This window comes from Polyodon spathula, chromosome 9, assembly GCF_017654505.1.
Source record: "Polyodon spathula isolate WHYD16114869_AA chromosome 9, ASM1765450v1, whole genome shotgun sequence".
In the NCBI taxonomy this organism is placed as follows: Eukaryota; Metazoa; Chordata; class Actinopteri; order Acipenseriformes; family Polyodontidae; genus Polyodon; species Polyodon spathula.
Genome location: NC_054542.1, coordinates 31,505,013 through 31,521,904, shown reverse-complemented (window position 1 = coordinate 31,521,904; position 16,892 = coordinate 31,505,013). Strand labels below are relative to the sequence as shown.

At 37.8% G+C, this 16,892-nt stretch overlaps 1 protein-coding gene across 1 annotated transcript in view; it reads right to left on the bottom strand.

Moving 5' to 3' along the window:
* The window catches only part of LOC121320664 (anosmin-1-like), a 76,876-nt gene that overhangs the window by 27,311 nt on the left and 32,673 nt on the right, over positions 1–16,892 (bottom strand). Inside the window, exons 3-4 of the mRNA XM_041259212.1 lie at positions 4,081–4,143; positions 3,739–3,961 (exon numbers count right to left, since the gene is read on the bottom strand). Coding sequence (XP_041115146.1) covers positions 3,739–3,961; positions 4,081–4,143 — 286 coding nt within the window. The remainder of the gene's footprint in view (positions 1–3,738; positions 3,962–4,080; positions 4,144–16,892) is intronic.

Below are 16,892 nucleotides of genomic sequence, written 5' to 3'. Positions count from 1 at the left end.
AATATATTCCTTGATGTTATTGAAATAAAATTGCAAAACATGTTGTACTGCATGGAATTGATGGTGAAGTCCTTCTACAGATCCCCCAGTCATTAACATAATATCCCCATCCAACCCCAGTCAGTATACCACACTGCAGAATACAAAACTAATTAAAAAATATCTGGCTTCATAGGCGATACAGATGACTGATGCTGGAACCATGAGACCAGTTTCTGCTGTGCTAAATGACTTGCTCTATCAGTGGAGGGAACTGACTTGTCAGTTTAAAACTCAACTCAATTATCTACATGCTTAGCTGCTGTCTCTCTTCAAACACCTCTGCCTAATAGCCTCACCTGCTGGGAGAGGCAGGGCTCAAACAGCAGCTGCAAATTGCTGGTTAATGCTTACTCTTTATTCAACAATGCTGGATACTCAACCAATGTGGGATGATTCATCCTTTTACTGCTCATATTTAGTATGTGGTTTGTAATTAATCTAGGATACACATGTGTCGTTTAGATTTTTAGGGTTTAATAAAACAGCATCATTACTGTATATGTCTAAGCATATACTATTTACATGGTATTATAGACTCTACTCACACTACCTAAATGGTGCACCATCACCCTGTTAAGTTAATGGCAATCCCTTGGTTTTAATGTGTGTTTATATTAAATTATCTAGGAAATGTAGAAAGGGTAACAATCTTTTTGACTGTTAATTCCATAAATACACTCTACATAACACAATTGTCCCTAGTAGATACATAATTTAACAGCCTAAGTCTAACGCAATAACTTAACAACTATGATTCTTATTCGGGTTTGGGCTATTTTAGCAGATTCTGTTAAACTGTATGACTTTCATGCATGTTTCAATTGAGATTTAAGTAATAAAATATAATTTGTTGATGTCTGTTTACCAGATTCTTCCACACTTCTGTGCACTCTGTTTAATGAGAGAGCAGGTCTTTTAGTTTACATCCCCACAGGGTAGTTTTAGATAAGAGAAACACATACTCGATTACTCTGTGTAGACAAATAGGTATGTGTCTGCTACCACAGTACTTGAAGCAGTAGGCTGTTTATTTGAGGGGTCTCTAATCCTAACGTTTAGCATCCAATTTACACAAATATCCAGATATTAAATTCAGATGCCCTATAATTAAATATTTTTAAAAAATACAATCAGACAATATTGTTACTGCCATTTAGTAATTTAATTTCCAATTAGAGTTTATAAAATGAACCCTCTGTGGCCATTATGAGTGTCCAGCAGGCCCCCATAGTCGTCCCTTCTCTGTTAAATGCTTTTCTTTCTTCTACTTTTCCAGCTGCGGGTTTTCAACAAGGACCCACAGCCCCCTTCTATGCCTTACCTCTTCACAGGTCTCCGGCTCCTAGCACGCTCTGCATGCGGTTCAACTGCTCAACCCACCATCTCCTGCTCCATTACCGACGCTCCACCCCGTTCCCTCATGTCCCTCCCTCGCAATCCTCCTCCTTCCCCCCATGCGTTTCCCACCCTTTCCTTCATCCCTTCTAGATGAAAAGACGGTCAGGGCAGCAACATTAAGTTTTCCAGCGGCCACCAGATCTGCAACAATTTCAACAAAGAAGCCTGCTCCTATTCCTCCTGTCATTTCCTTTACATTTGCAGCCACTGTGGGGAAGCCCATTTATGTTTAATTTGTCCACCCAAACCCAACAAAACACAAACCCCAGCCAAATTGCAGAAAACCAGATCTAATACTCCCAATGCACCTAAATCACTGTTGTAAATATTCAAAGAAAGAATTGGACAGCCAGTTTATGATAGGTCTCTTTTGAATTCTCTCCTTTTCCCACCTATTGCCTTAATCCAATAGGGGTTGCAATAAGGAAATTATCCAACTTTCCACTCCCCATAACTCCACCACCCCCAGTTTTCCCCACTCTCCCCCTGCCCAGAACAAATACAATTCTCAAATCATTATTTTCAAATCTTGGCATCCCCCTAGCACCAGAAAAGACCCTGGTTCCTCTCACCTCCATCAAGTTTCTAGGCATCACCTGGATCGTATCTATTTCCACTTTTCTGTCCAGTCCCCCTCCTACCAAACGTAATCTTCTATCCTTCCTTTGGGGGTCCTCCTGAGCCCAAAACTCAATCAAAGTTTTAATTTCCGGTATCCAGTTTTGCCACAAACTCATTTTTGGTGCCCCCAGCTCTACACTCAGCAACTCACTAATCCTGAAAGGGATTCAATGATCAGAATCTCCTTCTCCCCCTGCTCGCCTACCTATCACCCTCAAAATACTCTCCTACTGCATCAAATTTAATTGCTCCCGCTACTCCTCCCCATTTTTAGATAGAATCTTAGAAGCCCCCTTTTCTCCTAGCCTTCTTTGGTATCCTCAGGACGCATCACCCTCAGACCAGCTGTTCATTAATGAAAATGAAGCAATTGTCACCCACCATTGGGTTTGCTTTCACCTATGCCAGATCTTTCCAGGTCTGGATTCGCGACTGAGCAGTTCTCCGGTCATTCTTCTGGATCGAAGCAGCCTCTTCAGCTTCTCAACACAGAGTTCCAGACTCCCTCACCAAACAGTTAAGTTGATGGTCCTCCAGTGCTTACCAAGTTTACATTAGAACAAATACAATAGATCTTAAAAATGATTTCACAAAAATGTGCTCTTAAGTGTTAGTAACCTGCCCGTAGGAAGGGCAAATGGATCAGCCATGGATTCCCAGAGGTTTATTTCCCGAAAATGAGTTTTGTTTTCCTCTCCTGCATGCTGATGATCATTCGTTAAAGGTTGGCTAAACCTTCAAGTGGGCTATATCCAGTACCACTCGTGGCACTGAGACCTGCTTGTTCTTTTTGGGGGTCTCTGTCTCATCCAGTCGGCCAGGCAGCAAGCCCTCAAACCAAGTTAGTTTTGAAGCCAAATGAATGCGCATATATAACATAAGTCTGTGTAATTTTGCATATTCCGCATTATTCCCAATAAATATTTGTACTAAAACATGAGATTGGTGTTTGTCCCAAACTACTGAAAAGAAGTTTATAACTAAAGTTCGGGAGGAGGGTCAGACACCAAACTCTGCACCACCAAATCATTCAATTTACACATTAACTAATTAAGATTGTTAGCACTATAAATACCCTCTTCACTTACCTCTCATTTGAGTTTCGATTTCACTGTAACCCACCACCTCCCCGTCTCCACCTCTTTTAAAAATGTAGATTTTGTCTATGGGGGGTCTCCGCCTCGTCTAGTTGGCCAGGCAGCGAGCCCTCAAACCAAGTTACGTTTGACGCCAAATGATTGCGCATCTACAACCTACGTCTGTGTAATTTTGCATACTCTGCATTATTCCCAATAAATATTTGTACTGAAACATGTAGTGATTAGTGTTTATCCCTAACTACATTCAGTGCATGCTTGTAATGCCAGGAGCAGCCTATGGGGCCTTACTTATAAAACTTTTTTATATGTTTGTGTGACTGTTTACATGAATTAAATAAAGATGGTTTTCATTAAACTTTTCTAGACTAGTGTTAAAAAAGCCTTTATTTTAAACTTAATATGAAAACGAAATTAAAATATGTGGTCGCATTTATAAATCCTATTGGACAATAACACATGTTGCTAAAGGAAGGTGATGTTACTCCCACAAAAGTTTCTTTAAGCATCTATGATAGTGGTACTGAAACCGTGTTAAAGAGATTTTTTAAAATTCTACCCTGTCACTATCTTGACTTACCCTTGTACAGATTTTTTGGTAGCTGGCAGGTGTGTCCACAGCCATTGGAGCAGCACTTCTTCACCGTTGAGCACTCGCTGTCATCCTCACAGCTCTCCACACAGGCAGCAGCAAATCCACTGGCTTTCTCCGGGGCTGGGCAGTCTCCCTGCTTCAACGACTGGATGGATTTCAGAAACTCACAGCTGGTCAGACACTCATAGTGTTTCTTGGGAAACAGAGGCTAGGTGGGGTAGAAAGAAAAAAACAAATACAGAGAATAAATACAGTGGCTTCTTCTCACCCCCATTTCTCATATAACTAAAAAACAGTAAAAGCAAAAGTGCCTGAAGGCTGGCGTACCTCGCATAAGTTTTGGCACTGATTCTCCTTCAAATCCCAGGCTTCTTTGCAAGGCTCCAGGCACTGAAAAAAGAACAAAGTGTCTCAAAGAAGCCACATCAAAGAGGAAAGAAAGACACAGGTTTGTGCCTGCGGCTGGCCTGTTTAATACTGAGCAGCTTACAGTGTATCTATGCATGCTGTATATTCAGTTGGATGCAGTGAAGAATTCTATATAAATGTACTGTATAATAATATTTACCACTGCAATTGGTAAGAAAATAAAGTTTACATGAGCATAGAGCTCCTATCAGACAGGGGTTATTAAAGTGGCAGAGTTTCCTTCTGGCTTAAATTAAGAAGCACACTGAGGATTTTGTTTCAAATACACTTGGAGAAAGCAGGTACCTGATACACTTTGACACAAACACCAATGTGTGTTCTTTAAATTATTTCTTACTGGGACGGTCTTAGCCATTACTGAAGTATTTGTATTAAACACATTACGCAAGGCATAGCTCATGATGGATATGTCCTTAGTCATTTGGAATATGACTGCTGAATGAGGGCAGGTAGTACTGTACGGTACGTATTTACTTGCAGCTTGTTTTGTTTTTTCGGTTAACAAGTACATAAATCAACAAGTAAATAAAACTTTTTTTTATTTTTTAGTTAGTGGTAATGACAGTTTCCAGGCAACCCGAACCTACCAGATCGGTTTCATCAGGATTCACTGTATTTGTACTGTATTTAGTAGGGGTGTCAGATTAAACATTTACAGACTTTAATTTAGTTTACTACAAAGAAATGTTTACTCTAGTTTAAACTAAACATCTAAACTAATTGAATAAGTTATTTGTTGCTTTGTTACTTGAACAGTTTATTTTAGTACATTTGGTATTGCTCACTAAATGGTGTGCACCGTTTTACCAATTACAGTGCTTAAATGCACAATTTATCAATGTTAGGTATGGTTTTTATTGTGATGCATTGGATATTGTGCTTCTTTGTGAATTTGGTACAATCAGTAAGTGTCCTAAGTGTAAGTGCAAACTCCTCCTGGATGCACTCTCATCATCTCAAACTTAATCCCTCCAAATCAGACCTCCTTTTCTTCCCCCTCTTCCTCCCCCCATCACTGATCTCTATCTCTATTCTGCTTGAATCCACCACCCTCTCTCCTTCCTCGACCCCTCCCTCTCCTACTCTCAGCACATCTCTATTCTGGCACGCTCCTGTCACTTCTTCCTCAGCAACATACGCAGAATTCGCCCCTTCCTCACCGACTACGCCACACAGCTCCTAGTTCAGGCCCTGGTACTGTCCCGCCTTGACCCTCCTGGCCAGCCTTCCTGCCTCTCCTACCCATCTCCTAACTCTAACCACTTACCATACTTGTATTTGATTTTACTCTTAAAGGTAATCATACTCTTATTTGAACTCCTTCTCATCCATTCATTATAACTACTATCAGTTTTAACCGCTCTTAGTCGAACTTACTCTTACTTATACCTCGCTGTATTCTTTATTTTGCTCTTACTTGAATTTGATCTTATTGTGCTTTTATATCTGCTCTTACCTGTATTATGATATTCTGTAATGTGGTATTTTATAAAGTGATAACTTGTAATGTGATATTTTATAATGCAATACTTTGTACTGTGATACTTTGTAAAAATTGTAAGTCATCCTGGATAAGGGCTAATAAATAATGTTTACTGAGGCTAATATTGAAGGACCAATAAATCCCCCTAATGGAAAACACGTGCAGGTTTAAACTAGAGTTAAAGGACAGCAGTGTTTAGACCTGCCGTGGTTTAGTTAAAATAGTCTGTGGCATCAGCTGAGGTACCAATAAAGTATTTTTCTATTGCAGGTTCAAAGTAATCACATATTTGAAAGACTAAAACTTGACATCTCGTGGTAAAATATTAACTGTGTGACAGATTAAACTGCGTGTTGTGAGACATGTAACAGTCTCTTTATGCTTTGCACAAACCACGATTGACACATCCTTTTATTGACAGTATGTTAAATCGATCAGTCTTTCACAACCTCTGTGTTATGCCGGGACCACACTATGTCTGCAATCATAACACAGACCACTGCTCCCACTGCCATGCCTAGAAACTGTGCTCCCGTACTTAGACTAGAGTCCAGCAGAACCATAAGTAAAATAAAGCTAATGATTTCAAACCTACGTTATCATGGATTTGCCAACACATTTCACATGACAAACAAACCTTGCTTTCCAAACAGCATGACAGCTCCATTTCTGCAGTTTCACTGAAGTTATTTAATAAGGATTTTGTAACATAAAAAAGGGAAAAATCAAAATGTAGTTTTTTTTGTAAACTTTATCATGACAAGATCTGTTTGGATATTATATTTTCTGTTTATTATTAATATGTGGGTTATGAAATGTCATTGAGAGAAATTGAAAAACAATGTAACTACAGTACACCCTTCATTATAACGAACCTTCGGCTATAGCGAACCTGGCCCCTGGACCCCAAATTAAAAAAATCATATAAACACACACTGTGAACATTCCTGTCTGTATGCACGGGATGCCATCTCCGCAATGAAGCGAACTCGTTCATCTTAATAAAAAGTGCAGCTCTATAACAATGCCGAAACAAAAATAATTTTATGTTGCACAAAGTTGGAAACTATATTAATCGTTTGAAAAAAAGCGTAACGCAGGCGTGTCTCTGCCGTGAATATAGTTTGTCAACCGTGCAGCAAAGCAACATTGATTAAAAATAAATAAATAAATAAATAAATAAATAAATAAAAAACCACGAGGATCTGATTAACTTTTCATGTCGGGAACAAAAACTCAGTTGAAACAATTCCTGTCAGATTGATTTTGAATAAATGTTTAGCAATTCGCGATTTGTGCTTTCTGTACTGTGTTTTAATTATTTAAAGCAAAGTCAGAATACTGCATACATGAGACGAACAGGTACATGTAATTCTACTTTTATTCACAATCTCATCTCATTTACTTACTCCAACAGATTATCGTTCATTTTCATTATAGCAAGGGTGTACTATACTTTCTTGCACCAACTTAAATCCCTCAATGTAAAATATACAGTATATCACTTTGTTGCATTAAACTTGTATTTATGTCTCTTACATGGTGTAGTTTTATCTAGGATATCCAATTCATGGAATTTAATGTAATGGGACTGAAGCATCTTCACCACTATGCAAAAGCCAGGCTTGTTTGGATTTGTGCTAATAGAGCTTTTAACCTAATCTAATCTAACTGGCAGGGTTCAGTATCCGAAGCAGCAGTGCATCACACAACACTACCTGTTACAAAAGTCTTAGCACCAGTTTTATTGAAAGCTCAGTCCTACAAATTCCTTGAGGGCTCTTTGCATCTTTTTCCTCAACCAAGCCTTCTCCCTGCATTTCTAGATGAATATGCTAGACATAGCGCTCGCTCACACTGCCCAGTCCACATGCCTTAACCAGTTTTTACCTTCAAAGAAGGGCAGTACATCTCCTACCCCATACCCTTTCAATCAACCTGAGAGACCCTGTCAAAAGTGCCATCAGGGACCAGCTGAGATGATGCATGGAGGAGAAGACTCATAATAGCCATCAACATACAATTAGAGGTAGATCCATTAAAATTACTGCCATACAGGACTGGATCAAACTTGACAATATAGAAGGGACCAGCTTCATATTCCAGCCACTATGTATATATGATATTTTAATTACATCTTCTAAAAGCCTTGACTATGTTATTACTAACCTGATGCAGAGTGTATTTACTTTGACGGTGGCGGTGGGGTGTGTGTGTGTGTGTGTGTGTGTGTGTGGCCCACATGCATGTCAAAGCCCAGAAGCAGCAGGACTATCAAAATTTTCAGCTTTGAAACAAGCTTATTTTGAGAGCTCTGTACTTGCCTGACACGTCTAATTTATACTGTGCACGGTTTCTTAATTAGCACTTGTCTGTTTCCGCTCTTGAGTTCGTTAGTGCCATAGTGAAAGTTCTGCTGATTGATTATGTAAGTGGCTGGTTGCAGAACCACAGCTGTATACCTTAGTGCCAATTAGATCACCCACAAGTGGTAGAAGGACTTTGTTGTGAACTTGCAACTATTTTATGAATGTTCATTTTTGCCACAAATTAAAAATAGGATAACTTTACAATTCATTTAGAAATTCCATGTGAATTTAAATTTAAAGTTCCTAATACAAAAGATCTTCAGTCAACATATCCCCCTTACGTCATTTACTAATGAAAAAACACATTTTAATGTAGTCTTTGTTAACATTGATACATTTCTACAGAAATCCAAAGTTCTGTATTTGTATCGAAAATATTTTCTATTAATCAAATAATGATACATTCCGTTTGTTCATATGAATAGCCATATTGTATTTCAAACATATTCATGGCAATTTAAAGCAAGTACGTGTCTTTATCTCTATGTCATGTTAGGTTTAATAGTGGTATATTTTAATTGTATTACTGTACATTCCTGATGATCACTTAATAGTTGAGAATTAGAAAAATATTTATTGGCCTCTGTGACATGGTAGCCAAGGGTTGACGTCCCCAGACCAAGTAGCTGACCAAGACAACACATTCAGGTACTCAGTAAAGGCGCTCTCTTGTGCCGTTTTTATTAACAAAACTAAATATTTTACACAAACCACAAAACTTACACAAACAAATACCGTGCTGGTCTGCCTAGCACGAGTAGCAATTTCTTAGTGTTTTTTTTTTTTACTTTAGGTTTTGTTTTGGATTTTCTCCGCTCGCTCTCGTTCTCTCCCCTTGAACACTCACCCTGACCATCTCTGGATTAACAATAAATGAATCAGTCATGAGATGGTTAAATTCTGCACAGGTTTAGTGGATGGGCTTTTAACCCCATCCACGCTGCCGCACAATAACAAACAAAACACTTTGTCTTTTGAAACACAAAACCATACATTTTTAAATCATACTAATACATAGTGTTTTTAACGAAACATGAAATAAATCATAATACATTCATCTGTTCTACAATAAACAAACAATACATTTCCTCTTAAATAATAAACACAATTTACATGAAGACTTTTCTGCCCATGCCCCACTAACTATGTGCAGGGCCCTGCCACAGCCTCTTTCTGGGCACCCAGCAGACAGGGTTTACAGCAAACAAAATAATGTTGAAGTTTAGACAACAAAAATATGTCAGTAAAGGGATTTCTAATAGACCTATTTTTTCTTTGACTAGTTTAATTAGCTCACCAACCAGCACCAAGTCTCTTGAAGCAGAGAAACCACCTGAAAATCACCAGCACACACCAGTGTTGGTCAATTCTGGAATTTCCCTCAGGGATAGCAGTTTTAAATGCAGGCAAACACTGTAACCTTTTGTAAATGTCATACATAACAACATTACACATTGTATCTACCATATAATATATATATATTATATATATATATATATATATATATATCTTATATATATTATATATAATCTACTATAATATAATCTTTATGAAATACTACTATGAGATTATTCTGTATGTTGTCCAGCAGCAGCTGCAAAAGCAGATGTCTCCGTGGAGTTCAATAATGACCCCTAAAATGAAAACTGAGCACTTCAAACCTCCCATAACTACAAAATGCTGTGTGCTTATTACAGTTCCCTTCACACTCAAGACAGCTGGCAGTTTATTTAACATCCCTCGCTAGGACCCAGTAAACAAAACGCACTGTGCAGTAATATTGCTGCTGAGGGAAATAAAACATGATACACACGGAAATAAATGTTGCTAAAGCAATAGTTCATTGAGAGTGCACATTGTTAATAGACAAAAAGTGTGTTTGGGGGGGGGGAGCTAAGCCTAAACAATAATCGGCCATTTTCAGATTGGGAGAGAATAAAAAATAAATACATTTTAAAAAAAAGATTGTAGCGTAACAGGAAAGAATAATCAATCAGACTGCTGAGCCTGCACCATCTGATCCGAAACCAAACGTATTCATTGTATGGACTTAAGACAACCTTAACTATAACCCTAACCCAGAATCATTTCATGCACAGAGCAACTACTTCTAGGCTGCTTTTTTCTGTTCACGGGAGCTGAAATGTTTCCCCTAAGGCATTATTTGTGCATGGTTATTAAAAATGGGAAAAATTTGACTTTCAGCTTAAAGTTCAGGTTAGGCGATCGTTCAAACGGGCGTTGACTCAGCAGAATCCGGTAATACAAATTATTTAAAACTGTACATTAAGTTTTCTGCTTTTGGCAAGTGCGAACCAGGATCTGTGCAGTCTTTAAATAACTGTCTAGTTTTTATTTATTTATTTATTTATGCCAATTAATTGCAGAACACATTTTAAATGCAAACAGCAAATCCTTAAACCCACAGAGAGCAAATTTTCTGCAGGAACAAATTTCAGGACATAGCCTGTGAAAACCAATAAAACTACAGTTCAGAATGATTAAATATGGGGATCATTAGGATTTAAGAAATGCATCTTTAAACTGTATCTATTACAGTACGCTCTGTATAGATGTACCACATTAGTTAAAGTAGCAATAAAAAATTCATAGGAGCCTCGCTGATTCCAAAGGTTGCTGTGAAATCTCCTTTAAAACATCACAGTGTATCCAGATCATGATCCCTCCTACAACAATGATGTCTGTCTATAATGTTTACTGGAGTAAATCTCCTTCTTCCACAACTCAGATAGAGATTCAAATCTTTCTACAAAATACATTGAAAGCTTTTTATTCCCCCAAAAATGTAGCAAAATCTTATCTTTGAACGAACACGGGTGGTTAGAGAAAAAGGAGTCTGTTCTCGTTCTAACACTGTGGCTACTGATGTGAAACTGCTCAACTAGTGCAGTGCTACTGTTTCCCTTCTGCCTTCTAACACAATGCATGATGTCATCCATACAGCAATTTCAGGCTTAAAACCAAATAGTTTTGTAGACAGTTTTTTGTTTGTTTTTAAGAAGGCACTTTGATCAAGCTTAATTAAGTTTTGGCAAACACCATCATAAAAAATATCATCATCCTAAGAAGTTTCAGATGTACTTATTTTGAAAGATAATATGATGTCTGTAATTGTATATGTTTTGAAGTACTAAGGTAATAAAAATGTCACAAGCATTGATTGCCACCCCTCCACATGAATCATGTGTACTAATAAAGCTTACTTTTCATGTGTGAGCTTCTGATTAAAGCCTATTTTATGCAATTACTTTGGTTTCAGCTGACATATGAATGACAACCTCTTCATGGAGGCCTGTGGAGTCTTGAGGTACGTACCACTGTGTTCATATCCTCCCAAAGCTTGCTAACACTGTCTTTCAGAGAGCCATCTACAGTAAGTGTGTTACATGTCATTTAAGTGGTCTAATGAAGGTGATTCTACTTACACATGTCTTTAATCTTAGGGTGATGTAAGGAACTGCAATATAGAAACTGAGGTTTAACACATTCACTGATCAAGACTATTATTTTTCTGAAAGTTGCAGCTGACTGTAATGTAATCACATGCAGTAATGTTAATAGCGTTTTGTTGATGTGGGGTGCAATAATGCATAATTCTTGCCATTTCCCCCATCCCCCCAAAGACGAAGTCTTCCATCAAATATGTATTTCTAAGTAAACATACATCTTTGTATGCCTCAGTTTTTAAAGCTGGACAGGTAATTGTCCACAATTAAGACTGCAGACAACCTATCAGCACTGATACCACTGCAATTACATCTCAACAAGGCATCACTGAAGCACAGTTTCCTCACAGCTGCCTTTTTTTCTGCTGGATCAATATCAAGGGGAAGCCATTTAGTCTTGCAGTAGTTTAAAAAAAAAAAAAAAAAAAAAAAAAAAAAAAAAGGAAATTGCTACATGGTATGTGCACCAGAACAGCACCTAGTGAAAGATTCTGCAATGTCGATGCTCTTATGTTTATTTTTGTCGTGTGGTACCCCAAGAGTGACATATTCTGCATTACTAAGTAGTCATAGCCATGGGTGCCTTTCACTTTCAATTTCATGCTGTAAGAAAATGCAGCAGTTGTTGCATGGAGGGAAACCTGAAAGGCTTTTTGTGAACCCAATTTGACGGTCAGATTAAGCACTGGGTTCTGGCAGCAGGCATCTGTGCTTCTTCAGTACTGACACAGAAGTAGCCGCCTTCGAGCAAACTTCCCAGGAGGGCACAGTTATTTTGTGCCAGTCGAGCAAGAGTCTGGAAACTTTGCAAACTGCTCCTTTCCAAGTGGATGCCCCAGAAATGGAAACTATGACAAACTTAAGAAGGCAAAAAGAAATGATGATCTCAACTGTCTGAGCTCTTGTTTATGACGCTTCACATACAGCCAGTAGATAACTGCTGCCTGGACTGTAGCCAAGACTGCAGTAATAACAATTTATACAAATTAAAAAATCAAATGCATTTTTTTGTAAAGCAATCAGAATCTAGACTTCCATCTACAATAGCTTGCTTGGACTCAGCAGAATACTTATCAGACCTAATCTAACCTAATGCCACTAACCACCTCTTACACTGCTTAGGCACACACCTACAGTAACCCACCTAACTGCTGCTTGAACCTGGGGAGGCGAGTATGCTTCGTGCTAATGGAAAATCCCTCCCACCTCCTAGAATAATCAGTAGCTCAGAGAATTGTCTTTGCTAAATCATTCTCAAGCAATAGCTGGTCTTTTCCCAGTTTCATTACTGACTCATTCAAATAACATCTTTGTAAATTATGAAGAATTTAATAGGAACAAAAAGCTATGTTGATACAAATTCATGTTACTTATGTCTAAGGGTTTTGTATGTGATACTTTCAAGTAAGATATGTTTAGGTTTCAGTAATGTTGTTATTATGAAAAAGTAAATGAGTCATGTTCTTAAATATAATGTACATAACACATTAAAATGGAGCGCATACAACAAAATAACCTTGTGTCCAGGAGCTAAATGGTTCCAGTTGGTTGCTCACTCACGCAGCAGGGCAGATACAGTAGCCTGCCATCACCATTAAAAAGTATGCATGTATAGTCTAGGCTAGCCTGCCTTTCCACACATACGCATATAAAAAATATAAAGTAACATGTTTTGTTTGTTCTATTACAACATTAACATCTGAAGCACTGTAATCTAGATGCAGATTATTTCCAGTCTTTGGGTGTATAAATTGCTGTCTTGGGTTTCAAATTAAGAAACTGTTCATATTGAAGCTATGCAGCATCTGGCATCAAATCGAATGGTGACTAATACCAATGTAGAACACCTAGTCTTTGTTTATCTTATGCATGAAATGATTATGCTTAGGGGTTGAACATGTTTTGTGGTTTATTATAAATAAAAGCTTTAAACAAACAAAACACTGAACAAAACAAAACAAAACAGCATAGTGGCCAAAACAGACTATAAAACAGACACGGAACAAGCACTGTGCTGGTGTGGAACCAGCACACGTAGCTGTTGTTATTGATCTTTTCTTTTTCTCTCCTTAACTCCCGACTTGCGTCTCTTATTGCGCCTCTGAACACACATCCTCTTATCACCCGTGATCACCAGTTTAGACCCCTGTGGCTGGAGCCTTTACTCACTTATTCAATTCACAGCTTGACACAGATGGCTTTGTGTGGCGTGTGGATCGTGACGTAAGGTCTAGGAAGCAGTAGTCAAAACAAAAGTACGGCGCTGAAACAGCCACAGTCGTATATTTATTGAATTAAATAACAAAACAGTTAAACAGAAAACACAAAAAGAAAGGGCACAATTGCCAAACACAAACTATATTTCCTTTACAAAAACGAATATATTGTTCGCTGGTTGGCAGCATTCATGTTTGGTCTCTTTAACTCTCCAACAATACAACACTTTAATGAGCCAAGACGATCTTTTTTATATCCTGTGGCTGAAGCCTTAACTACCCATTGATCAAACAATTACCTTATTAAGGCTCCAGCCACATTCCCACATGTTTATTTAAGGATGGGGAAGTAACACCATCCTTGTCAAATAATAATGATGTTGGCTTTTTGCCAGCCACAAATAACAAACAATAACAGCTTTTGTCCGCCCGCACACAAATATAAATGAAAACAATAATCATACATAAATAAAATCCCCAAAGTAAATAATAACAGTGCACATATACTATATACATAGGGGCGGGCCTTTGCCACATGACTCCAGCCACATTCCCAAGTGTTTTTGCAGGTTAGGATTCTAACTTCCTCCCTGTCACCCATTATTCCACACACACACACACACACACACACACACACACACACACACACACACACACACACACACACACACACACACACACACACACACACACACACACACACACACACACACACACACACACACACACACACACACACACACACACACACACACACACACACACACACACCCCTGTGCTCACATACCAACATACCTTTTTAATCTGCACGTGAAGTGATTGTGCAGTCCCTGTGCCTAAATACAAATATACATTATAAATCACCCGTGCTACATAACCCACACTTCGTGCACCACTGCACACATATATATAAACATAAAATACGCACAGGGGCGGGGCACTCCTCCACAGTCCCATTTAAAATATCTGCATGGTTTCCTTTCAAAAGCTGCTGATGGAGTATAATCTTAGTTATTAAGGGTAGCTCATAAATCAAAAAAAGTTTGCCTTATTTTTGCTGTACCAGCTGCTTCATTTGTTAAACACTTAGAATTTCTGACACAGCCATTATTTATTGGACCTGCTCCCTGAAGAATGGCGCTATCCAGATTACTGCATTTTCTAAAAGATGAAACAGTGAGCTACATTAGAAATAACCCCAGAGCAATCACTTCATACAGGAATTCCGTTTTTTGGAGTCTTAACATAAAAAGATAATGAAGAAGGAAAAAATTGAAATTCAGAAAATGCCGATGTTATAAACTATTTCTTTGGCATTATCTTTCCGTAATGTTAGGGTTAGGGTTGGGGGGGGGGTGGAATGGGGGTGGTAACATCAGAGAAAACGATGGCGACATCTACAAAAACTGCAGCTATATAGGCATGTGCATCGTTTCGAAAGCATCTCCTGGAAGTTACATTCTATGGCAGAATTCTTTTTTTCATAGTCATGAGTCAGCGACACTTACAATATTATCAGTGCAGCAATATTTCTGTTTCATTTTAGTATTTGTCTATTCATTCATTCATTCATTCTCAGAAATAGATTCTATAACTAATATGGCCTTCTTAACTAAACCAGAAGTCTGCTGAATTAAATAATAAAGGAGTTTAAACACCACTGCAGTATAAAAGAGAAACAAATGCCTTTCTGTCTTTTTTTTTTTTTAATGTTTTCTTTGCAATGAAGTGTTGCTGACTCATAAATATGGTAACATTCACCAGAGCCTTGCTTTACCCAACCCTCACCTCATAATTTTTGGCATAAAATTGAATTTCTATCACAAAATTGGACTTTCAGCAGATACTTTCTATACGATGTTTTTTTTTTTTTTTTTTTTTTTTTTTTTCAGCTGCAGTTTTTTAGATGTCACCAACCCTTTCTCTGGTATTACTGTCTTAATTGTGTAGATTTGCTGTCTCTTTGCACTTCTCAGCCACCGTAGATGCTTAATTACTAATATTAGGTGCCCCTGGTGAACCTCTCCAGAAAATAAAATCCTTCTAAACATGAGGGTCTCAGGAAATAGAAGCAGAATTGTATTCTCATGTGTAAAGTTGAAAGGGGAAATATTTGGGAAGTCGCCAGGGCCTTACACTGAAATTACCTTGATCCTATGCTTCTGAAGGCTGATTAGCCTGACTAACACACTGTATGCCTTCAGAGACCACAGTCTCAAGTCTTGTTAACATGAATGGCACTAGTAGAGATGAAATACTACAAATTACAACTCCCGCTTCATGTATTTGTTTGGCTAAACATTACCCTCCAAATATTTACCTCCAGCCCTTGTGTTTTTAAACTTAGTACTTTCTGGAACAGGGGAGCCTAGTTTGCTATCATCACTGTTCATTGGTTTATTATTATTGGATTACTACTAACTGTTTAATTCAGACATAGGGCTCATTTCAATAAATTACCAGGGGGGTAATTATAAATTTCATAAACTGATCAAATGATCAGCAATACTTGTTTAGATTAAGCTAACACGTTATAAATGACCAGCACATCCATTTACAATAAATATCAATCCACATTTACCCTGAACTTATAGCTTAAATGGTTTGCTTTAATACAATGCATCAGTTTGTATAGTTCAAGAGCCTCAGCTAGTTCAAACTCCTATTAAATGTAGGACACAACTTCTCAGAGAAAATATGTTCTAAAAATCACTCTGCATAAACAGAAATCACACCATCAACTTTGATAAAAGACAACAGCTCCTCTAACTATAAACATACACGACAGAATTAATTGCATGGTGAATTTAACAAAAAAAAAAAAAAAAAAAAAAAAAAAGTCATGTTATGTGATTCATTTTGATTAAATATAACAAAGGGACTGAATCAGCACTATGTCATGTTTCCTGTCCTAACGTATTAGCATTGCAAATAAGGATGCCTGGTGGATAATATACAGTGGATTGCAGAAGTATTCACCTCCTGCCAATAATGTCGCATTTTGTTGAATTACAAAATAAGGAAGCACAGTTTTTCAAACAAACTAATTTTTTTTTTATATAAAGCTGTACTGGTTAAACTGAACATTGTTATATGAGGAAGAGATTAAATGTCAGCAAAACTTGGAAAGAAAATGTACAAAATGAAATTTACTGGTTGCATAAGTATTCAGCCC